At 38.2% G+C, this 24,284-nt stretch overlaps 2 protein-coding genes across 8 annotated transcripts in view; both read right to left on the reverse strand.

Annotated features, from left to right (window-relative positions):
- Positions 1–400: 400 nt before the first annotated feature.
- LOC139969996 (SIN3-HDAC complex-associated factor-like) lies at positions 401–11,396 on the reverse strand. 2 transcript variants are annotated; one of them, XM_071975524.1, is made up of 6 exons: positions 9,268–11,396; positions 6,519–6,642; positions 4,586–4,731; positions 4,011–4,257; positions 2,746–2,887; positions 401–2,523 (listed from the first exon to the last, which is right to left on the reverse strand). In XM_071975524.1, the coding sequence occupies exons 2-6, from the start codon at positions 6,604–6,606 to the stop codon at positions 2,304–2,306; spliced, it is 843 nt and encodes a 280-aa protein (XP_071831625.1). In that variant the 5' UTR covers positions 6,607–6,642; positions 9,268–11,396; the 3' UTR covers positions 401–2,303. The 2 variants fall into 2 exon arrangements, with proteins under 2 accessions (XP_071831625.1, XP_071831719.1); XM_071975618.1 differs by lacking the exon at positions 9,268–11,396 and adding an exon at positions 8,467–9,214.
- A 1,440-nt stretch (positions 11,397–12,836) lies between these two features.
- The window catches only part of LOC139969746 (serine/threonine-protein phosphatase 6 regulatory subunit 3-like), a 59,286-nt gene continuing 47,838 nt past the window's right edge, over positions 12,837–24,284 (reverse strand). For 3 of the 6 annotated variants that reach the window (XM_071975434.1, XM_071975267.1, XM_071975092.1), the window contains exons 15-23: positions 21,778–21,832; positions 20,878–21,002; positions 20,529–20,671; positions 19,680–19,836; positions 18,955–19,121; positions 18,237–18,309; positions 17,552–18,004; positions 17,145–17,231; positions 12,837–16,265 (exon numbers count right to left, since the gene is read on the reverse strand). In XM_071975434.1, the coding sequence (XP_071831535.1) occupies positions 16,199–16,265; positions 17,145–17,231; positions 17,552–18,004; positions 18,237–18,309; positions 18,955–19,121; positions 19,680–19,836; positions 20,529–20,671; positions 20,878–21,002; positions 21,778–21,832 (1,327 nt within the window). In that variant the 3' untranslated portion in view covers positions 12,837–16,198. Of the gene's footprint in view, positions 16,266–17,144; positions 17,232–17,551; positions 18,005–18,236; positions 18,310–18,954; positions 19,122–19,679; positions 19,837–20,528; positions 20,672–20,877; positions 21,003–21,777; positions 21,836–24,284 lie in introns of all 6 variants that reach the window. The other 3 variants (XM_071975349.1, XM_071975177.1, XM_071975007.1) reach the window with 1 other exon arrangement.

Consider the following 24,284-nt stretch of genomic DNA (forward strand, 5'->3'; position numbering starts at 1 on the left):
AGAACTGTTGCACGAACACGTAATCACAGCCACCGTGGGAATTCAGGCCATGACTTAAAAACACCTTTTTTTAATACAGCTTAAAAATGCAGAAATAAGGTTTTTTTCAAAGTTTATATAAAAAATAAATATTGCTAGAATGGAATGGTATTGCACTAACAAGAAACACAGAATAGGAAAAAAAGAGAAAATAAAATAAAGACTGCCAGACATTGACTTCAACTGTTATCAGCACCACAACATCAATATTGCTGGAGAGGCCATAGACTAGTCCATTAAATATGCTATGCTAATATGTCTGTAAAATCAGTCCCCCTTTTGGTTCCCATGGTTAGTTATATTTGACATTTGTCCTTCCGAGAATCAAGGTTAACTCTGACATGGTAAAAGTTATTTTCCATCTGTCATAAGAAAAAATGACAAATTTAAAATACTACAGCACCTCCTGAAATTTTGTGACATGATTGGATGGTAGATCACTTAATATGCAAATGATGTAGAAGGCAAATAACAAAACTAGATAACACCCCTTCACCTCTTTTGACCAATAAAGAATCATCTTTTTAACGCTATGTCCTGTAACCACTTCAGATTAGTTTTGACCCACCGGTTTGATTCCTTCATTTCATTTGTTATCAATTTACCAACTCCTTAACACTTAAAAATATTAAACATCTTTGAAAAATTATTCTGTGCAATGTTCGATCTAAAAAAAAAAATGCGGTCAATGTGCGTTTTATTACCGGCATCTTGTTTTTATTGCACCTTTGTAATGGTTTGAAATTAATAGTTTCTGTTGTCTCTCTACCTTGGCCACTAAAAAGGTTGCATATGTAAATTGCCTTTGCATATTCATGTATGAATACAAAACAGATTGAAATAAAAAATATATTAACTTGGTCCTGATGTCTCAACGTTAATAGGCACGGTAAGATTCCTATTTTTTTTTTCATTATTATTATTTTTTTTATATTCTCTGCTTTTTCAACTGTTATTACGTTATTTTGTAAGCTTACCGGTGCCATCAAAATAATCTTTAACATTCAAGCTAATGATGCACATTTCTGCTTCTTTTTAAATAGATTTCTCTTCCATTTTCTCCCTTTTTCTCAACCTTCATCAACATCCTTCCTCAATCTGCTCATTTCTCAGCATATAAACATAACAGCCAGACCACTTGAGAGATTACAGACATTCTTACAAAAGACATTTACAAGGTACTAAATAATGCACTTCATTTCACGTTTCATAAATTATCGATTGCAGATTTGGGAGGTCGTCGTCACCATCGAAACATTCCATACTTATTTTGTTTCATTCTCCTTCCAATTTTGAAGCAAATATGCAAGTTTAATATAACAAAACTGACCTCTTATACCACCAAGTTTGAAAAGAAAACACTTCACAAATTCTTACCATTTTTCTATAGTCACAACTTTCCATTATTGGAAAAAAAATAATGAGCAATTTCTTCATACAACTTCCTTGAAATGTGCTGTCATTTCATCCATATTCATAAGGAAAAGATAAATCATTCCTGTTGGTATGCCTTTCTGCTAAACACAACTTGGTCACTATGTGTTTTAGTTTAACTTTTGACACTTGGGAGAGGCCGTTTCATCACAGGATCATAAACTAGTGACTATTTAATAACAATTTCATTTGTCACTGATTAAGTTGCAGCACACCTTGATCAACATTACTAAATGCTTTCATCAACATCGACAGAGACCTTTCATCAATATCAACAGAGGTCTTTATCGACATTGGCAGAGGTTCTTATCAACATCATAGCAAAGGCTTTCACCATCATCGACATGAATAGAGGCCTTCCTACACATCCACTGAGGCCTTCTTGCACATCGACAGGGGCCTTCCTACACATCGACAGGGGCCTTCCTGCACATCGACAGGGGCCTTCCTACACATCGACAGACCTTTAGCAACATTGACAGCAGGTCTCAACATCACTATCGATACAAAAGCTTTCATCAATGTCAACAGAGGCCATTATCAACATCAACAGAAGCCTTCAGCACCATGGACAGAGGCCTTTAAATTATCAATTATCTGCAATAATCCAAGATATACTCTCTGATTAAACAAAGCCAAATATTTATCACAAACCCTCTGGATTCCTTCCATTAGAAATATCAGTCTTTAGTTTATAAAGGTGTCTCTTGTAATGTGGAAGGCAATCCTACCAAACTAATTATGATGTTTCAACATTACCCCTCCCTTCCCTCCAACACACCCCTCCCCACCCCTCGTTTTTTGACCCACTCACTCAGAAGTACCATCTATCACAGACCAGAACTGGATGAACATGTTTCTGTCTCTTCAAACTCTGAGTAGTCGCCGGAGCCATCACTCCCGAGACTGTCTGGGCGATGTATCCGAGGAGCCGATTTCCTTTCGGAATTTTTTAGCAGGCAAGAGTTTGGACAAGGTCGTAGAAGCTGGGGATGTATGAGAACTTCGCCGTGCATTCCCTTAAAGATTGTACCGCAGCAAACTTTCTCTCTATACGAAGATAAAGAGAACCCCTCAAAAAACATTCATACAGACATACAGACAGTGCTAATTATAAAGAGAGCATTTAATTTTATATGCTTGCAGATCTTCCAAACAGGAGCAATGCATGACATTATCTGTTATTTAAAGTGAATTCCCATATATTTTTTTAGCATCATTGGTCAGGGAAGTATTAAAGCCATGTTCTGCGTGTGTTTCGGATAAACTCACCGTTTCCAGTATGAGGTGTCGACTATGGATTTCAGGGCTTTGGGGACATCGGGGGGAAAGGACCTCTTTCGGACTACTGGCAGCTGTACGCACGTCTCTGAACTTTCGCTGTTTGTTGGGCTAGGTGGTGAGGTGAATGAATCTATGGAAATGGTGAAAAGGTTGTTGTTTATTGGTTAAACATGCAAAATTATGTAACCAAACTATTATGACGGCCCCAAATGCCAAAAGAAGTCGACGGATGTTTATGTCGCAATTCACTTCATTCTTAGAAGTCAACGATTAAAGCAGACCTAACTCTTCTTCTGAGAGCTCAATTTCCAAATTATGTCTAACTGATAAAACAGCTGACAGTTGTAGTCAGCTACTGATGTTTGTGAGTTTAATACACTTGGTTGTGTTTCAATAAAGCAACATATTACATTATTTTCAATTCACTGGCAGTCCTTTTTCTCAACAGATGCTATGTTTGAAGTATTCCTTCTGGTCCAACAAAGAAGAAATAGCAGAAACTTAGGCATACCAGTTCTATAACCATAACAACTTTTTTCCAGATTGTCCAAGGTTAGGCTATGCCAAGGTACTGTAATGATAACTTTAATTGCTGCTCAGGCTAGAAAGAAGTGAATATATCCATGTCAATTATAACCTGTGATGTCACAATCCCTTACTGTTCAGGCTAGAAAGAAGTGAATATATCCATGTAAATTGTAACCTGTGATGTCACAATCCCTTACTGTTCAGGCTAGAAAGAAGTGAATATATCCATGTAAATTGTAACCTGTGATGTCACAATTCCTTACTGTTCAGGCTAGAAAGAAGTGAATATATCCACGTAAATTGTAACCTGTGATGTCACAATCCCTTACTGTTCAGGCTAGAAAGAAGTGAATATATCCATGTAAATTGTAACCTGTGATGTCACAATCCCTTACTGTTCAGGCTAGAAAGAAGTGAATATATCCATGTCAATTATAACCTGTGATGTCACAATCCCTTACTGTTCAGGCTAGAAAGAAGTGAATATATCCATGTAAATTGTAACCTGTGATGTCACAATCCCTTACTGTTCAGGCTAGAAAGAAGTGAATATATCCATGTAAACTGTAACCTGTGATGTCACAATTCCTTACTGTTCAGGCTAGAAAGAAGTGAATATATCCACGTAAATTGTAACCTGTGATGTCACAATTCCTCACTGTTCAGGCTAGAAAGAAGTGAATAAATCCATGTAAATTGTAACCTGTGACGTCACAATCTCTTACCCGGGTCGCTCCGAAGTCTCATTCCGTAGAGACGCATTCTTCGTAGTCGTTGGAGTTTCTTTGGCGAGCGGTGTTTGTATTTCTTGAGCACATTAAAGCCACAGTGTGTGTGGGCGGAGGGTCTGCGTTTCAAGGTGTTGGCCAACCTGCCGGCGCCATGCTGGTCAGAGGTCAAAGGTGAGAGACGATGTTTCAGTTTACTTCGGAGCTGTGATTTACCGCCAGGTCCAGCTCTTGCGTCCACAACCTTAATAAACAAAAAACAAAGAGAGAAAATTATTGTGATCTCATATTCAGTTTCTCAGGAATTCTCAAGACCAACATTTAATGAGATCAGGGTAAAAGCTTACCTCCGGCTTGCATCATAATGTTCAATTGCTCATTGTCTGGTAAACGTTTAACACTTCAGAATCAGATACAGGTTCCCTCTGGGATTTTTAAAAAGCCAGAAATCCATTTTTGTTTGGTTTATGAAATTTAGGGGATACAAGAGTTTGCATTTCATATTCTTAGTAAATTTTGTTTACAATTTACATTTTCCCTAAAGGCTCAAGTTGGTTGATACTTGTTCTTACATGATTCCAGTTACGCTCTGTTCCTTTGGGTAATTTTTTCCAGCGCTTGATAAGGAGCACGCAGGCATTGCAGATTTCCCCGGCCCTCTGTTCCGAATCACTCAGATTGAAGCACGAGTGGAACTCCATCTCGTATCGTTTACTGTCTGCAAATGAAAGATAAAGGAAAAGTTGTCATTAGATGTACATCACAATGTTCCAGACTGACTGAAAACAGACTGTTCCAGACCGACTGAAAACAGACTGTTCCAGACCGACTGTAAACAGACTGTTCCAGACCGACTGCAAACAGACTGTTCCAGACCACTGAAAAAAGACTGTTCCAGACCGACTGAAAAAAGACTGTTCCAGACCGACTGCAAAGAGACTGTTCCAGACCGACTCAAAACAGACTGTTCCAGACCGACTGAAAACAGACTGTTCCAGACCGACTGAAAAAAGACTGTTCCAGACCGACTGAAAAAAGACTGTACCAGACCGACTGAAAACAGACTGTTCCAGACCGACTGAAAACAGACTGTTCCGGACCGACTGAAAACAGACTGTTCCGGACCGACTGAAAACAGACTGTTCCGGACCGACTGAAACAGACTGTTCCGGACCGACTCAAAACAGACTGTTCCGGATCGACTCAAAATAGACTGTTCCGGACCGACTCAAAGCAGACTGTTCCGGACCGACTCAAAGCAGACTGTTCCGGACCGACTCAAAACAGACTGTTCCGGACCGACTCAAAACAGACTGTTCCCGACCGACTCAAAACAGACTGTTCCGGACCGACTCAAAGCAGACTGTTCCAGACCGACTGTAAACTGACTGTTCCAGACCGACTCAAAACAGACTGTTCCACACAGAATACACTTTCTTGGCTGTGTTTCTCTTAAATTACATTTTGCAAAGACTTACCTCTAGTGTTGAATTACTTTGTCTGTCGCACTAGCACCATGGCAGTTGTTTGATTATTCAAGAACACTGGTTGATGCACAAAGCAGACAACATGTGAACATTTGACACCCAGTATATGATGTATACTTACACCTAGCCTTCTTTGATTTTTGCATATTTACCACAGTATTGCTATTTGAGGCTGAATGCTTTAGTTTCATCCATTGATGAGGATATATTTACAGCTAATTTGAGTTAAAGTAAATGATAAATCATGACTAACATGAGACAAGGAAAGCAGGTGGTCCAATTTGCAATGTGGGTTTTGTGTTCTCAGCCAAGGAAAGGGTTCAAAGGGTGAAGGGTGGCTCCCTCCCCTTTGATTGATAGTGCTTATGCAAAATGGTGCGTATTTTTTCAAGGTTACGAATTAACCTTCATTTCTAACATCTGTTCCTCACTTTTCTCCAAACAGACTTGTTTAATAGAAAGTGGGCACAAGCAGTGTGAAATATACATCCCTAACTTAACAGTACATTTGTGCATTGTTTTTTTCTATGCCTTTTCTTTGTCATTGCCCATGGTCGGCAATCCAGCGCACAGCTAGCCTGGCCACTTATTAAATACCTAGCTTCATAGCTTCTGTTAGAAATTTTGCACTTATTCTGTACATTAACTTTGTTTCTTGAAATGGATGTCCTCTAGCAGGTTTAATATAAATGAACAATATGAAACTTTATGCAAATCAGCTACTTTAACTGAGGTGAATCAGTAGGTACTAGGTACCATAGCCAGAAATGCTAGAATGACCCAAATTAATGGTCACACATTCTCCAACTGTTACTCTTGTTTATAAATTCCTTACCACTTGATGCTTTGTTGCCCGCCCCCTCCAATAACTGGAGCATACAACATTTCATGTTTACATAATGTCAAAGGATATGTCCATCAATGCCTCCACCTCCTCCTTCAAATGAATATTACTGATGTCCAAAATTGATCAAATTAATCATTTTTAACACAAAGCAAACTTAGAAACTTTACGCACCTGTGAATCTTGAGCTTGAGGATTTGGCCCCGCAGATACAGCAGCCATTGACACTTCGGTAGATCTTAGGACGGTGGAAAGTGAACATCACTAAACTGGAATGTATGGTTATGATTGGCAGCGACTGGAAGAAATGAATATGCAACATACGGTGTCAGAATTAGAATATTACTGAGAGGTGGGGAAGGCGGGGGGGGGGGGTAGAGAGTGGATGGAAGGGGTTCTGTATACAAAACATACTTCAGTGGTTCTTACGTACATGTAGGTATACCCATCCTCCATATTGTGGCAGGAGAAGGCATATTAGGCAACAGTATTGCACGATATATGATGAAAATGATGATGTTATAACAACATTATGATGACACAATGAAGACATTATAATGAAAGCTATATATATAGGCTAGCCCCAGTAAAATTTGCTGACTCAGTTAAAAGCAGACTTTTTGTAATTAATCATTCCAACCATTTGAAATTTCTTTCCTTATTCATGTAGTGAATTATGTTAGTAAGTATACCATCAACTATGAAACTACTTGATGTTTTAGTGAGTCTCATTATCAGGCAATAGGATCATGCAATAAACAAACTTCTTGTGGTACACATGCAAAACAAATAACTGGGGTAAGGTCCCATCCCCTCCACCCCCCCCCCCCCCTTCAATCTATTCCAGCAGAATTTACTAACTTGGATGTTTATAATTGAATGATCCAGTCAAATTTTGACCTTAAAAATTAATACATGGTTGTGTGGGTACATATATAATTAATTTAAAGGTATATAGTAACTTGTGCTGTAACCTCTGGAAACACTCTGAGAAAGCAGTGTACTAAAGATTTTCACATAAACAAACATCCCCTCATTCTTGGATATCTACGTGGTTTTAATTAATTCTAGTTCTAATGTGTGTTATTAACCAGTATGCAAAACACATAGAAAGAAAAACAAAAGAGTTGTGCCTGACCACATCAAGTCTAGAACTTTAATTTTCTTGGACTAACTTACAAATAACATTTCCCAGATATATTTTATTTTTCTTTAACTACATCCTGCTTTGGCAATTATATCAAAATAGAGCTATATAACTCTTTCGACATATTTGTACTTGTTTGCGAACGTGTTTTTTTCTTCTGAAACCCTGCCTGCCAATTCCATGTATTATTTCTAGCCCAGGTTGAATTATATAAGAAATAAAACTTGACCAACAATCAATGTTTAAGTGCATATTTAGTGCTTACAAGAAGTGATTGTCCTTTGAACAAATCATATAAGATAAGCTGAATTTATAGTCAATTGACATTAATAGCTTTAAGTATACTATACCTATAATACCTTGATGCTAAAGGAAATTGTAGTTTGTCACAGTACTTGGCAATGAAAAAGGGCCCTATAGTCGAGATTATTGCCATGAAAATTTATATTACAAAGAAAATAACAAAAATAATGTTAATTAGTCATCTACAAGATCTCACCTTTATAATGAACATGTGTTAATTAGTACACAAATTAGTTCTTTCTAACCCATGCCTTGTTCCCCTTCCCACTTGAAAACTTTTTAAAAATGTATCTGTCAACAAATTTCCTTTAGTAGCTTGTCTGAATAATTTGATGAGATTACAAATGTCAGATTTTCAAACAATATAGGGGCCTACAGTTTTCTATCTTTGTATAATTGTGGTAAAGAATCATGATAAGTGTCACCTGCTCTTCATACGAAGAAAAACTCAAATTATTTTCCCAACAGGGACAAAACCCTGCCAACAGTCATGAAAATGGGGCAAATTAGCATTGAATAAAGTTTATTATTGAGTTGGGCCTCTATCCTGCCAAAATTATGCTATAGGCCTAACCAAAGGTTAATCTTCGTACTTCCTTCCCCATATCCAGACTGACAAAAATAACCATACTATATTAAGAATTGGGATGTGAGTTCAGTTGTCAAACTTACCTGTTACTGTAGTGTTTTCCTATCACAAAACAAAGCCAAATTACCTATTCCAATAACAGTAACACACATATATTGTATAATAATGATACTTCCACCACTTTCCCTTTCCTCCACCAACTCAGAAATGACCATCTTTAATACATTCTCACACAACGAAAGTTTACAAATACCCAAACTGGACAAAGAAATCCCAAATGCCTTTGTTTGTGCAAGTTGGACAAAGCTATTCGAGTTATTTTGTTTCGATAATAACGACGGGTTCTCCTCGCCACAGGCGATCGACTTTCTTTCCCTTTGTTCAAAATGTAACCCTACACGCGACCGGCACGCGACCAGTCCACCCTCTTGTGTGACCTTACGTAACAATCATCTCCTTTCTTGGAAGCAACGAAAAACAAAGTAACCCGAGACGAAATGGTATACAACATGGCGGCCAGAACATTGCTACAACATGACATAGAAGCAAATGGAAACAGTGTGAAAAATGTTTTGCGGGTGCGAACATAAAGCCCAATGTCAGCAACTACTTGTCTTACGACGAGTTACATAGGCCTGATATTACTACTAGTACCACCTCAGTACTGCTACTCTACCGTACCTAACACTACTGTAGTAGCAATACTAGCAGCCTACATACAAAAATTAATAACGTTCCAACATGTTTGATGAAAATGAAGTTTAACTTAGAATGATAGCACGGTTTACTTAATCTATAAGGTAACATGAGCAACAAAGAGCATCATGGGAAAATGACATACAATGATTAAACTTTCCAAAAGAAGTAAATCGTAATAAACTTACCGGCTAGGACAGACAAAAGACATGTATGGTTGTACATGTATGGTTGGTTCTACGTACATATATACTGTACCGCTTAGTGCAATACATAATCACATGTATGTACTAGATGCCGTACACGCATCCATTCACACTTTCCAAGGGACTGGGAAAGTAGTAAACGAATACGCATGCGTAATTATCTATGAATAATCATTACAGAGCGTTTAGCAACTAGTTCCATGGCTTTTCTGCGTCTGGGCAACTGTATTTATGCTGTTAATTTGTTCCTAATATAATTGCTTTTAGGTGATAGGGTAAATAATTATTAAATATGTTGATCCCGTGCTTGCACAGGAAGTCATTAGTAATCCATCGATCGGGTCACTTAATGTCATAATTTATAAACTGTTAAACCCCTGTGGTTGAAGAATGTTTTTGTGATCCTTATAAATAGTTGTGATCATACTTTGTACATACAGTTAGTATCATTTCCATCTGTTCACCAACCAGGACCTCCCCGCACCAACAAAAAAGGAACTTAATTAATGACTTCAGTCATATATTTGTAGAGGTATAACGGAGATAGTGTTTTAAGCAGTCCTGCCCAAAGAATTGTCGAGAACCGATGACATTTTTGCCAAGGTTACTTTGACTACCACAAACATCTTTCATGGATCAACTTCCATATAAACATGTTCATTTATGACAAAAGTAGCCGAGGCTTTAAGAACATGGCACCAGATTTGATGTATATTTTGGTCAGTCTGGAACAGCTCGACTCATTACTTTGAGGGAAAGGGTGGTAGGGGAAGGGGATGATGGAGAAGGTGGTAGCAGAGCTCCAAAGTGACCCGCATTCAGACACCCAAACCCGGACAAACCTCCGAAGAACCAAATTATCTTCTAACCATTTTGGTGTACTTAGATATTTCATGGAATACTAAACAGCACTATGAGTTCCAATTAGATATTAACTTCTTAGTTATTCCAAGTGTGGAGTGATTTCTTATTTTCTTGTTTTGTTATCATTCCTGTCTGCAGTGATTCATACTTGTATCCTAACAAAAAAAAAAAAAATCCTACAGTTCACAAGTTAAGCTTATAATATATGTCATTTTATTTTTTTTACGTGTTATTTAGTTAAAGAGCGAAATCCAAATCTGTTTTGAAATGGAATTGATAAGTTCAACTTATCACATGTCATTTTATTTCTTACATGTCATTATTTTAATAGTAAAATCCTTTTCAAATTTTAAGCTGGTAGGGACTGACCTGTTGAATTAAATGGCACAATGAATGGCATCATCATGCTTCAACATTCTGCACAATGGCCAGCCAACATATTTTTGTCATAGAGAATTTGTCAACAATCAAAAATATCTTCCAGTCAACTTCAGTGTAACACAATAAAAAACAGAAAAATTTAGGCCAATAAATTTTGAAGGTCTAATTCCAAAATAAATGCCACCATTACAAATAAATGCTACCATTATTCATGTAGGCATCATCAGAATTCAAAAATTTCAAAAAGGCAAAGGGGACTACCCACCCCCTTATACCCCTCCCCCAGGCCACAGATATACTAATGGACAGATCAGTGATGGACCAGCATTTCCCTTCTGAAAACTTGGAAGCTATGTGGCAGCTGTTGTATGGTGATAGATCTCGTAGAGACTGGCAATTTCTTGTCCTTGCACTATGGTCAACAATGTATTTGCATGCCAGTCTGGTAATGGCTCTAGTCATAACATAGGGACAAACTGTTTCCTCTGCACAACTAATTTCACATACAAACTAGCATCATCGTTAATGCACAGATTCCGCACAATGGTTTTCATAATACTGATTGAAGGAGATATAATGCTCAATTGCTCATAACTGTTGTTTGTAATTCACTGCATTCAAGTTTTATTATTAATTAAGTAAAAGAGAAAAAAGAAAAGAAAAAAAGAGAGAAAACTAGGCATGATTTTTTTTTGTCCAGAACATTCTTATTGTAATTAATACATACACTTGCATTGTAAAAATTGGTTTTACTATCTGCACTCTGGAAGATGACAACTGATTTAAGACCAAAACCAACAAATGCACAAAACTTGGATCTGGTGTTAAGAACAGTCAGATGTCCCCCACTTGTCTCCAAATAAAATCTCAGACGATACAGGAACAACGAAAGAACTGCTTCCAAAGCGGCATGCAGTGTTCAATCACCAGACCACAAATCCGCAATTTTCTGCACTTCTCAATATCAACAGTTTTTAATACCTATCTCACACTGCTGTTACTTGTGGGTGAAATTAAGGGTGGGGTGGGGGGGCGGGGGACTCATTCCCTTTTTATTTACTGAAATGTTTCGCTATTCCTGCACTAGCTATTAAACACTGTAGTCAAGGAAGGCAAAAACTCTTGCATGGATTTTGTTCGACTCTTTCAAAGATAAATTTGTAAAATTTCTGTTCCTGGAAATAGAGATTTATAAGCCTATGTTATTGAAAACATTTAATTCTGTGATTTGGAGATGTTTTCCTGAAAGCTGAATAAATCCCAGCATATTACTTCAAAGTAACTTAAGAAACATTTTGTTCTTCTCTCTGATATGGTTAATGTAGTGTTGGTCTCTAAACTTGTTCAGCACAGGGGAGGGAGTGAGACCCAGTATTTCTTCACTATGCCATGACCGACTGACTCTATTCAAACAGTATTGTAACTGATTTAGTGATAACTGGATCAGCTATATTACATATTTCTCTCCTCCATAGGAGGATCAGTCTGTCATGAATGAAGGTAACCTTAGTGAAACATCTTGAGCTTAAAATTTCCAAATCGTTTTTACCAAACCAAATCGCTCCACGTGAGGTTAAAGGAAAAGCACACGCACACAGAAACAAACATATGAACAAAACAATAAATGACATACAGTGATGAAAAAATTGAGATTATTTCTAACATTTCAGAATAACCTGTAAAGATTAACTAACTTATTCCCTATATCAATTAAATATGAGATTAAAAACTCAATGAATAACCATAAAGTAAAAGAACATTTTGATTTTACAGTTGTAGGATAACTTCAAAGCTAGGTATGAACAAAACAGCGTACTGTTCTCTGACCGACTTCCTTCATCAACACAAAAAGCCAACCTCTTACAAAATCTGTAGCTTGGAAACATATTTCCAGGAAACCACCAACCCCCCCCCCCCCCCCTCATAAAACCACTTGTTCCAATGCTAGACATACTGATAAGCTGCAGAATATCGTCAGATACGTCATTAAAATTTCGAAACTAATTTCAGCATCTAGAAAGTACTTGAAAATATTTTTCAAAGAATTCCTTAAAAGTTATGACCCTACAAATTATTCATACTCACTTAGAAGAGTAAAATTAGGCAACTAAATTACTTGGTGAATTACCAACTATTTGATTCTCTAGCATATTATATAAAAGTCCTTGTCAATTGTAACAAAACACTGGCATGAATTATAACTAAGGAAGGGGGCAATATCAGTCACCTACTACAATGAGTGGGTTGTCTCGCATACTTAAAATTCCTTGGAAAGTGGGCAGAGCATTTGAGGACCAACCCTTACAGTGGGAGTGCAGGTGGGGGGGGGGAGGGGTAGATGCTGATGAACTTTGAAACAAACCCTACAGACAGAATGGTTGACCTTTAATTTAGAAGCCACATGTTACATAATCCAAACAAGCAATTCCTTCCACCCAACCATCAACCTCTTTAAAAATGTGAAATAAATAAAGGGAAAAAAATTGTTTGCAAAAATTCCAAATATACTTTGATGCAAGTTATATAAACAATAATTCATCTCTATGCTAAGCACCATTTTGACAGTACAAACAAAACCCCCGGTGATATAAATTTGATTTGGAACAAAGTGGAACCATTCTTGTAGTAACTCTAACGTTACAGACTTATACTTCTAGTACTGTGTCGTCTTTGTATAAAGCAACGAGAATGAATTTAAAGGCTAGGTCTTCCTTGGATGGATGGGTTGCCCTCCTTTCTTATACTAGATACAATATGGAAAAACCTGGCCCTTCTTGGGTTTTTCAAAAATATGCAATTGTGTAAAAGATTCCTGTTGGATTTCTAAGGCTATTTATGAAGAACAACGATTGGTCAAATTGTTTTAACACATCCTTGTGCCAATGAGGAATCCCACTTTGAAAAGCACCTGCGAAAGGTGATCGAGGAAATATTCTTTGAATTGTGATGCAAAAATGTGACACAGTGAATAGGTTGTGAAGAAATGGATCCCCCCCCCCAACAAAAAAAAATGCTGAAAATCTCAAATTCGACGATGAACTAAAAATGAGGTTGGGACATTCTTGAATTACCATGATTACAGTCATTGCGTTGTAGAACTATTTTTCAGTCCTTTAAGACTGCTAACTTTGCATGAATATTCTGTTCCGACTCTCATTACCAGTTCAACCTGGTTAGCCCTTGCTTCGTTTATACCAAAAAGAAATGGCGATCTTAATTATCATGTGATCTATGAAGTAACCAAAGCTATCCTCCTAATCTTACTCAAGTGAAAGTTTATTCCTGCTGCAGCCACTTCATAAGCCAAGATAAGACAGCCTCGATTACCTCGAAGATCACATGATACCTGGAAAATCACTGTTTTTCTTTTTTTCGGATATAAACCAAGCGAGGGCTAACCAGATTGAATTTGTAGGATATCACTGAATGATCCTGTTGTTTACAAGGGGCTTGGAATACAATGTATGATCACTTTAGGGACTTTAACAGTCAACACACAAATTAACAGGAGATTGTTTCACTTTAATCGTTAACCTAGTTTTGATATTTCACCCAGAATCGTAAAGAAAAGTTTTCTTAATTTCAACAACGGCCTAAAATATGTTGTCCAGAGTGAGCCTTCCTTTTGACGCATTTTGAGCACTAAGCATCGACCAACGTTACATGGCAAACTAATGAGAGGATGCCACAGGTGCACAAAATCAGGACCACCATCCCACCCTCCCTCATACCTTACAATTCTGAGTCTGATTCCAATTCTCATTGAAGATACTACAAAACACTTACAAATGAAACTGAGGGTGACCTGCAAAAGTGTAATCAGATAATACACAATAGCACTACTCCTTACAATAACTGAAGATTATTATTAATGCTGAATTTCTCTTTCCCACCCCACTAGCTTTCTCCCCAACCCCCCCCCCCCCCCCTGTTAGTCCTTTATACCGAAAAGCATAATTAAAATGAACCAAAAATCAAACCATATGATACGGTTAGCTAATGGGACAGAAAAATATTTCTGTCACTTTCGAATAATATAAAAATATCTATGCGTTAAATTAAGTAGTTTATGCCCGTACTGTGATGCATACTGTTCTTTTACACCAGTGAAAACAGAAAAGCCCCCTTCCCACCCCCCCCCCCCAAATCTAAGAACAAACAAGCACAGCTCTGAGAGTTATGTTCCATGATCACTAGGATGTGGGAACATTTGATTAGGCAAAGTGAAGAGGAATGAGTCAGATTTATAAACAGAAGATTGAGATTACGGTATTCCCTGAATGGTATGATCGTAGCAAAGGGTTATAGTTTAAAAAAAAATAAGGTTGCAGATGTCGCTCGGAGATCAAGTCGATTAAAGAATCTTCCAGAATATGCAGTCTTTTTAACTTTTTCTTTGAAAATTGTTTAAAATATTTTGTTATGTTAAAGGCACCATTAAGAGTCAACAAATGGTTGAACTTTGTACTCCAATAGAAATGGATGGGGCGCAGCAAAGATGGTTTATTTATAGAGACGGGACCCTACAACTAGGATCCTTCTTCTTGAAGTAGCATAATGAGAGAATACTTCAAGGGTACTCTTAAGAAGAAACATGCGTTTGGCACTAACAGGTATTCACTTCCCTGATAAACAATTATGAACCGACCCTGTGATTGTCTGGTGTTCTTCATGTGGCATTAAGCTTGGAGAGGGGGAATGAATGGGGGGCGGGGGTGGGGTGGGTGGCTGTCAAGTGATTGATAGTACCTACCGACCCTTCTTACCCCAGACGTTTTGTCTACAGGTACCTGACGTTGTGTTCATGCAGTTCACATAAAGACTATACGCTAACCCAGATATTGCAGACAGACACACACACATCATCTAATCATAGTGCAGGCTAAGAACTGAAACAGACAAGAAAACCAATCAACTGTACAACTGCACCCCTCCCAAAGTCTGTCGGGCTTTCACATATGTAAACAAAAATATAGAACATGCTTTAAAAAAACAAAAGACCACATCTGCGATAAATGTTTCCATGACAGGTAGACAAGTTTGCACTCTTCAATCGAGCCATGGTGTTAGAGGCTTTATGAAGGTTTGCCTTGTCATTTTTGAATGAAAGCAAACAATCCTTACCAATGGCCTTTAGGAACTTTAAAATGCGTATTACTAACGCTTACTACCGAGAGGGAAGCATATCAATGTGTCAGGTAGGCCCTAGGCAGAGGCTGTTTCCTCTGGTATGTCTGGTCCCCGAATGTTAGCTTATATCTTGGTGGAACAATAGCAAAGTCATTCTACCGCCCAAGAGTGACCGGGCGAGATTGAAAGATCTCCTTTAACTTCCTCAAGTTGCATAACATATACATTTATACACGGTACGATTGACTCAGTGGTTTTATGCCACGACTGAAAAATTGAAGAATAAAAGGAACGGAAATAAAAAGAAAGAAAGGTCCATATCTGTTGATGGAAGATGATAATAAAACTGTTAACCAAGGTCAAATTAAAAACCATGGAGGGCCTTCCTTCTGCCTTCCCATAGCAACAACCAAAGGCCAGACACAACTCCAAAGCATCTCTCCACCAGCCAACTGATGATGGACTTAAGGGCGCTGCAGCAGGGACCTGTCGGCTATGTACACATGGCGAATAACTCTACGCCACGGTCACGAATGCTTCACACAGGCCCGTTCTGAGTTGGCTCTGTTGTCACTGGTTTATCTTTGGGCCCTGTTTCTTCCAACCTGACAAAGTAAGGAAGAGCAATGCTTGTAAGTCTTTCTTTGAAGCTTTGATTAAATGGAGCACCCAGGTCTTCCCAGAATACTGAAAGTCCGCAAACTCTGACATGGATCAAAACCAGCTGCAAACATAAAATATGGGCTGGATGCAGGTGGAGCAAGACTTAGCAGATATGTATAAATAATCTTCTTCCTCTTCTTCTCACAGATGTAAGGAGTTTAATATTTAATGTTGAGTCATTATGAGTTAATCTATTGAACCAAGTCTTGTCATCAACTAGACTTCACTGTATTATCTCCATCGGAGGGAAAAGCTGCATGACGATGCTTTAGAGACTTCAACGATGACATTTTGTGATCAGAGTAGCAACTTGTTACGTCACTGCATCCAGGGCAAACATTACCACAATCCTGACTCTATGACTGTGTTTACATTACTAAATCAGACACTGCACTCGGTGTTAAATTGATTTTGAACCCCCTTTGTCCGGTATCGGACATTGAGGTTTCATTACTAGAAGAAGAGGCTTGAAACCGTAAGCCATGTTACATGCAGCACTGCTACTAATGCCTACCACTATCATAGTCAAATAACGCCGGCAAATGACAACGACAGAAGTCAAAGGTCCCATGTCAACCCCAAGCTGTGTTTACATTATAGATTAAACACCGAGCATGTGATCTGATCCTCCCTTGATCCTACTCTATCATGTAGTTCAAGCTGTGGGGTCTGATCTGCATTAACATTTACAGATTTAACACCCAGCACTAGGTTCAACACCACACTTGTGGTCCTATGGTAAAGGGTGAATACAAGTCAGAGAGACTTCTTGAGATTAAAAAAAACAAGAAACATAGTATTCTATAAAGTAAGTTTGTTACCTTTGCAACTCTGCTGCAGGGCCGTTAGGTTTGACAGTCAGAGGTGATTCTAGAAATATCTGTTGCTTCCCTTGTTGTCCAGCAGGTCTGTGAGGAAAATAAGATTAAACAAGTAGAAAAGAGGAAATGGACAGACAAACAACTCTAATACCCCCCCTTGGTGTACAACATTCTTTCCAAGGTAGGCGTCTTTCTATTCCCCAACCAAACCATTAATGACAATACTGAAAAATAGCTCAAACTTTTGAACAAAGCGATTGGACCCTCCTCTCCTTCCTCTCAGCTAATCGACTGATGAAACACCTGTCAAAGACCTAACTGGGTGGTCAAGAAGTTTCCATAATTCCTGCTAAGAGCAATCCTTCAGAAACAATTGCCTATATGATCAACAGCCATCTACCACCAACCTTGATGTGATTGTCACCGCCTGTTTGGCTTCCCCTTTGATTTCTGGGGCTGGGCCGCTTTGCACTGCTGGTCCGCTCTGCACTGCTGGTCCGCTCTGCACTGCTGGTCTGGGCTCTGTTTTGTTTCTTCCTCCTGCGGAGGTGGATTCTGCTTCGGATTCCTTCTCTTTGTCTGCCCCAGTCTTGGCTATTGATTCTCCTTCTGGCGAGGGGTCCGTGTTTTCGACGACCATGCCTTCTGGCTCATTGGATTCATCATCTCTTTTAAGTGTTTGTGATGTGTTATCAGTTTGATTTTGTTGTCCTAAGTTATCACTTGATTGATTCGGGCTTTCTGCTTGGCTTGTTTCAGTCTCTGATTGACTGTTTGTGTCTAAAGAAGAGCTTTCCTTGGAAGGGCCCTCCTGCTGTTCAGACGATGGATTGACTGGATGCTCCCCATCTTTGTTGGAGCTGAAAAAGATGAAAGGGTAACACCTTTTTTAGCCAAAGGGTAATATGGATTAACTGACAGAATGGAAATGGTCTCAAGAAAATGCCTTATCAGGGAAATTAATAGTAGCCACAGAAAAACATAATTTTTCATTGGAGAAAAAGATATTCAGAAAACTGTGAAACATCTTAATTGCAACCACTACTTTGAAGACATCTCAGTGATGAAGTTAAAATAAAAATAGGAACTGACCTTTGACCTAGGGATGAAGATGATTGGCTTTCAGCTGTTAACCTTTCCTTATCATCTGCACTATTACTTGAATCTAGAAAATTGAGAATAGAAAAGGAAGTCACATGTTAACTTAATTGTTGTGAATCTACAAAAACAACAGGGAAAAGTCCTTCGTCTGTTGTCTGTTTATTCTGTTGGGTTTATTTTACCACTATTACCTAGTATTTTTGCTGAAGGCTTTGGGAAGTAAAACCTAAATAAAAAGGACGTTGGGAATTGGGGCAAAGCAAGAAAATGACAGAATAGTAGATCTTCTGACCAAACTCAGTAACATGTTCATTACAAGATTCCACAACTATGGACTTTTGCCAAAATGAAATATACCTGTGTTGGCAAATATTAGTGCCAAGAAATGAAAGAAAAGACTGATGGTTTTCTCCATTTTGAGTGGCTAGATATCAATTCTACCTTAGTCTCATAGAGTTACTAGTAAAATCCAAATCCTAGACGGTTTGTTGTTCCTTTTGGTTAAAGATATTTTGGCACTTATCAGTTGAAAATCAACTCAGGTGGTTTGGAACACACATGGAAATGGCAACAAGTTGTATTACTCTCGATTCTTTCGTATTTATGTCCTACATCAAACTTTAATTTTGCCTCAAGTCAAAATCTGGACTGCAGTGAGCGACAGAGAGAGAGTGAGAAAGAGAAAGAAAGAGGAAAGTGAATCTCTTGCCTGTTTGAGCTTCAGAGGACTCTGGAGGAGACGAGGAGGGACCCTGGGGTGATGATGGTGGCTTGGAAGGCTCTACTGAGGTACGAGGTTGAGATGAGACTTCTTGGGAAGGGGCACTATCCATTTCAACCGGGGAACTACTACGTGGTGCCGCACTGTCATTACTCCTGAAGATAAACAAAATATTGAGGACAAGGAAATAAAACACCTCCATCTCCATCTGGATTTGAAACCCTTTCTAATGAAAATCAAATTTTCTTCAAAACTGAATCATTTTTAATCATAACACACTTCAATTTGCACTGGTTGAAACAAATTGCTGTTTACTTTCCACTATGCTAACAACTCTGACATCAAATGAGCTTCTATTTTGATATGTAGGCCACTTATTCACTATAAACCTAGCCACTGTGAACTTACATAGACTATTCTACTCAGCTAGCTATACTATATTCCCAACAGCTACATCATGATAACAAACTAGCAGGTTTCTTTCAAACTACCCAATATATTTGTTGGGCCAATAATCTTAGCTAAACTGACACTAGAATTCACATCCTTTTTGCTAGTAACCTAGGTATATTGCAGTAGTGGCCTAGCTATATTGCTTTAGTAGCCTACCTATATTACTTTACTAGCCTAGTTATATAACATTACTAGCCTAGCTGTATTATTTAGCAGCCTAACTATATAACAACTGTGGCCTAGCAACATACAATACTAACCTAGGTGCCTGGAATTCAGAATTAAAATCCTCAAAGTTGGCCCATCCTCCATTTTCGCCAGAGATCTGTGCCTGGGGAGGCAGCTGCCATCCAGCGGGAGCAGAGTCCATTGGTACAGAGGAATCCATTGGTATGTCATCAAAGTTGGCAACCCAGTCTGTGGTAAAGAATGGTAAACATGGCTTTGCTTAACGAGGAGTTCTTAGTAGAAAAAAACTAATCTCTGAAATGCATCGAAAACTAAAACAATGAATCCCAAAATTTAGTTAATATTATTATTATTGTCATTTTAAGCAGGATGCAGGCTTAAAATTCCACTTCCAAATGACACGTTTTTTTTTAACATAATGGCTCATACAATATATCACACTGATTTATTTCCCTTCAAAGGACTTTCAATAGGAAAAATTAGAAAGTTATCTCTTCCTGCACCCCCCGCCCCCTCCACCCCATCTCTCCCCCTGCTTTGGGTTTGTAAGTTTTACATTGTAAGAAATGATTCTACTGTAACCAACTAATATTATGATCAACTTAATTTTTCACTCGTTTGGCAAAATTCTTCTACTATGATACAGAATATCCCCACTTGATTAGTGGGGCTTCTTACGAGGGAACAACTTACCTTCTGGACAAATTACTTATGCATTTTCCCGTGCCATCGGCGCTCAAGTCACAAAAAAATGCAGAAGGTAAGGAGTTCCCGATGTAAGTTACGTTACTGTCTGATGTTGTCATAGTGGTGTAGGCTTAAGGGCCTTATTCTTCAACCTTCCCCCCTCCGCACTCTACCCTCCCCCTCTCCGACCCCTGTCAAGATCTACCTCCACCCTTAACTAGAGTGGGACTTACTATCACCCTGGTCGACATCCATCCTAATATCTTCCTGAGGAGGGAGTGGTTTGGGTCGGTGTACAGGAGGGAATTCATCTTCTCCCAGCGCCTCGTCACTGTCACTACTGTCATTCTCATCCTTGTTGGCGTCGGTTCTTTCCCTGTCCAGAGAGAAGAAACCACGAAGGTCAAATACCTTAAAATTCAGGGAAGTTGTTGATAAACATGTCACTAGCAAAGGCAGATCCAAACAAGATTAAAATTTTCTTTTAAGTTTGGACTGATTTTGCTAAAATATCTCCAAAAAAGTCATCCCTCCCCCCCACCCCCCAGAGGTGAATACCTTGACTGCACCAAATCCACTTACCTCTGTTTAGTTTCTCCAGAGTATGCAAATTCCTTTTCTTCCCACATATCTTCATCATCACAGTTGTTGTACTGGAAGGAACTTATCTTCTCATTGCAGCATGCTTCAAATAAAGCCGAATTTGGCTGTTGGAAAAAAAAAGAAAAAAAAAACTTTAAACATCAAACTGCAGCATTTAATCTTTTTTCTTCCTTTTTTGTTTTTACTAGGTTCAATTTAATCATATCCTACATATCAACCAGTTAATGGTGCATATCAGTTTACTATTTACAAGGGAATGTACGGTGACAACAAATGATTTTCTTAAAATTGTCGCCACTAAATTTCATGAAATCCTTAAAACAAACTTAGTTCTTGGCTAGTTTCTGGAGTGTACTTCATATTTTTGCAAGTCAATCATAACTTTGTGATAATCTTATTCTTTTCACAAGTTTACAGGATAACATATATAAACAGAGCAAGACAAGTCTTCACTGAATTTTGGTCAATTCAAAAGATGCTTCATTTCCATTTCTCTGTACAGTCCCTGAAAACTTTGCAGAAGATGATCTCAAAGTCCATTTATCCTCAATCTCTCTTGCCAATCATTATAAGGCATTGTGGCAAAAACAAAAGCTGCAGCAGCTGCAAAATTCCCTGCAGCGAGGCTGAATCATATTTGCATAATAGAGGTTATCTTGGCAGATCAGCAGTGACTATTTTCTGAAACTGCATTGCCTGTTTCAAACTGCCTAGCACAAAAGGTTATAGCCTATACAGCCTGGCTGCAGCCCCCTCAGCACCCTACTTTTGACACAGTGCCTAACTCACGAGCAAACAACCAACCAACATACCCTAAGAAGATGAAGCAACCCCCCCCCCCAAAAAAAAATACAAAAATTAACAAGCGGAGTTACTTACATTATCTTCATTTGCAGATATAGAAAAGTTGATGTCTGATATTCTTTCGAATGGGCTACTGAAAGAATAACGGAAAAAAAGATATTTAAATATATGAACGTTCTTTCATTTCATGGATGAAATGAAAACATCATGGGTATGAATGAAAAAACTAAGGCAAAAACAGAAGAAAAAAATTGTTGGTTCATATGATTTGTTATTTATAGTTTGCTGAGGTCCTTGTACTCTATTGTTCATTATAGTACTGAAAGATACCATGGGTTTGGTACACAAAACCTGGTGTACGTCTCTGCAAACGTGGAGCAATTTTGTCAATTTTTTCGTTGCACTACCGTACCTGATAAATTATTCGTTCACTACACATATCTCAAATTTCTCAACATATTCCTGTTCTATCAATATTTAATAAACTGAAGTGACAGCAGCGGCCCAGATGTGACCTAGTAGGGTATATAATAGCAACTTTGGACCCTGTTGCACAATAAACCAGTTGGCAATATGCTATCATCAAATAGGGCAGAGAGAAACATTTCATATTGCTACAGCTAGCTCATATTTGATTTTTTTTTTTTTTTTTTTACTTAAAGGGGACAAAAACCTAACCCATTATCTTGATATCTTATATGACAGAGATCTTTATGAAGAATCCAAAAAAAACACATAAGAAATAGCTTGTTCTGTTTGAGTGATATTCTAGTTTAAAGTTCTGTCCCCATTACTCTGTGAATCAGGTTTGAGTATAACTAAAGAGAGTCCATTACAGAGAGACTAATTTTCATCACCCGATTATGAATGGTCACAACTAATGGAGGTCTGTGTTTGACTATGATTATGTGTGTTTCAATAGATGGACAACCCCCCCCCCCCCCACCTGAAATATTTATAGAATGATCCAATCATTTGAAAGATAGACCAGGCATGTCTGACACAACAATCATAGCACTTAACAAGCCTGTGCCTTTTAGCAGTATTAAGCTATTCAGGCATCATAGCACGCATCATGCAGAACATTGACCATATCAAAGAACATATATTCTACTCGTAAAACTCCAGATACAAGATACCAAAGCATTTAATATTTCAAATTTTTGGTAGACCAATGACATAAAGAATATTGAGTTCCATGTCCTAAAGTGTCTTCCAAAAAATGTAGAAAAAGTGACAAATTATTGGAAATTTGACACAGACAACTTCTTGAATCTTTCTTTTTACTGTTTGAAAATTTTGTTTGCATTTTGAATGAGGAACGATGAACTTCTCAAATATTTAAACCAGGCAATAGCCAGATGGCAATGACTTTGTGAATGGAGAATCTCGTTCCATTATGTTGTCATGGTTACTGTGCTGTGCGGTAACGTTGACACGAAATGGAACAGATGCGACTTCAAAACAATGTCATTAAATAACAAACATGGATGGAAACATAAAATGTAGCTATATATAAGGCATATAAAGAGGAGCCAAGAATTTATGTGGAAATATTTTTAAGCGAGGCAAACAAGTTGACCTTGGGAGGGTGATAGAAACAGACGGATGACACTAAACGAGACAAGGAGTGTGGATGGAGAGGCTGGGGTAAAATGGAGGATAGAGAATGCAATACAGAAGGCAGGCACGTGCCGCATACCATGATAACAATTGATACATTAACAGCTTGTTGATAACCAATAAACTGGAGCATTACCAAACACATGACTGGACTCAACATATTTACAACCTCCACACATACCAGGAATTCGGGGAAAGAATACATGCCAGGGCAGGTTATTTAATTTTGTTTGCCAACTTCTGAAGATGTGTTATTCTTGATAGGAGCAGGGTTGAAAAAGTTACCCATGAAGGAACTCCCTCGTAAAACCTGCACTACAGTTTTACTTTTATAATGTAGCCAAAAAAAATGTTGGAAGGTGTACAAAAGTCACCAGTTGCCATTGGTAACTTTATTTTTTTTTGGCAGATCCACCAAGTAACTTATGCAATTTTGTGTTGGAAGTGACTTTTGACCTCCGTCAAAGAATGGCAACTTGTTACCATCCTTGAGATGCAATGCTTTAATGGTATTAATATTTGACTGCTGCTGACCCTAACTGACCTTTGACCTCCCAGAAACATTGTGGGCTTGTACTTGTTACCAGCAAACCACATGCCAAGTACAAAGTGTGACACTACTACCCTTCTTGAGGTATTGTGCTTATAAGCACCACATAGACACACTTAAATAGACAAACGTATATACACACACACACACATATATATAGGTTAATTGCCTGATGCCTGCCCACAGGCAAGTAACCAAAGATCAGCCCTGTAAAATCACAGCTTTTTCTATCATATCAAATTAGACCACCCACTTACAGAAAAACATATTTCCAAATATATACTTTTGTTTCCTTAATTCAAGATATATGGCAAGCTGATGTATTTTGACATGAACATCTTGTGAAGGGTTTTTTTTTTTGCTGAAACCTTCCTGTGAAAACCCTCTTCACTTCAGGGGTACAATTGGC

The sequence above is a fragment of the Apostichopus japonicus genome, chromosome 1, assembly GCF_037975245.1.
Source record: "Apostichopus japonicus isolate 1M-3 chromosome 1, ASM3797524v1, whole genome shotgun sequence".
NCBI lineage: Eukaryota > Metazoa > Echinodermata > Holothuroidea > Aspidochirotida > Stichopodidae > Apostichopus > Apostichopus japonicus.

What these genes read in the sequence shown, in the direction of transcription:
- LOC139969996 (XM_071975524.1), bottom strand. Translation starts at nt 6,606, where the DNA reads ATGTTCACTTTCCACCGTCCTAAGATCTACCGAAGTGTCAATGGCTGC. An exon ending in CTCAAGCTCAAGATTCACAG is followed by an intron (nt 4,732 to 6,518) that starts GTGCGTAAAGTT and finishes TTTCATTTGCAG; the next exon opens with ACAGTAAACGATACGAGATG. An exon ending in CAGAGCGTAACTGGAATCAT is followed by an intron (nt 4,258 to 4,585) that starts GTAAGAACAAGT and finishes TTGTTTATTAAG; the next exon opens with GTTGTGGACGCAAGAGCTGG.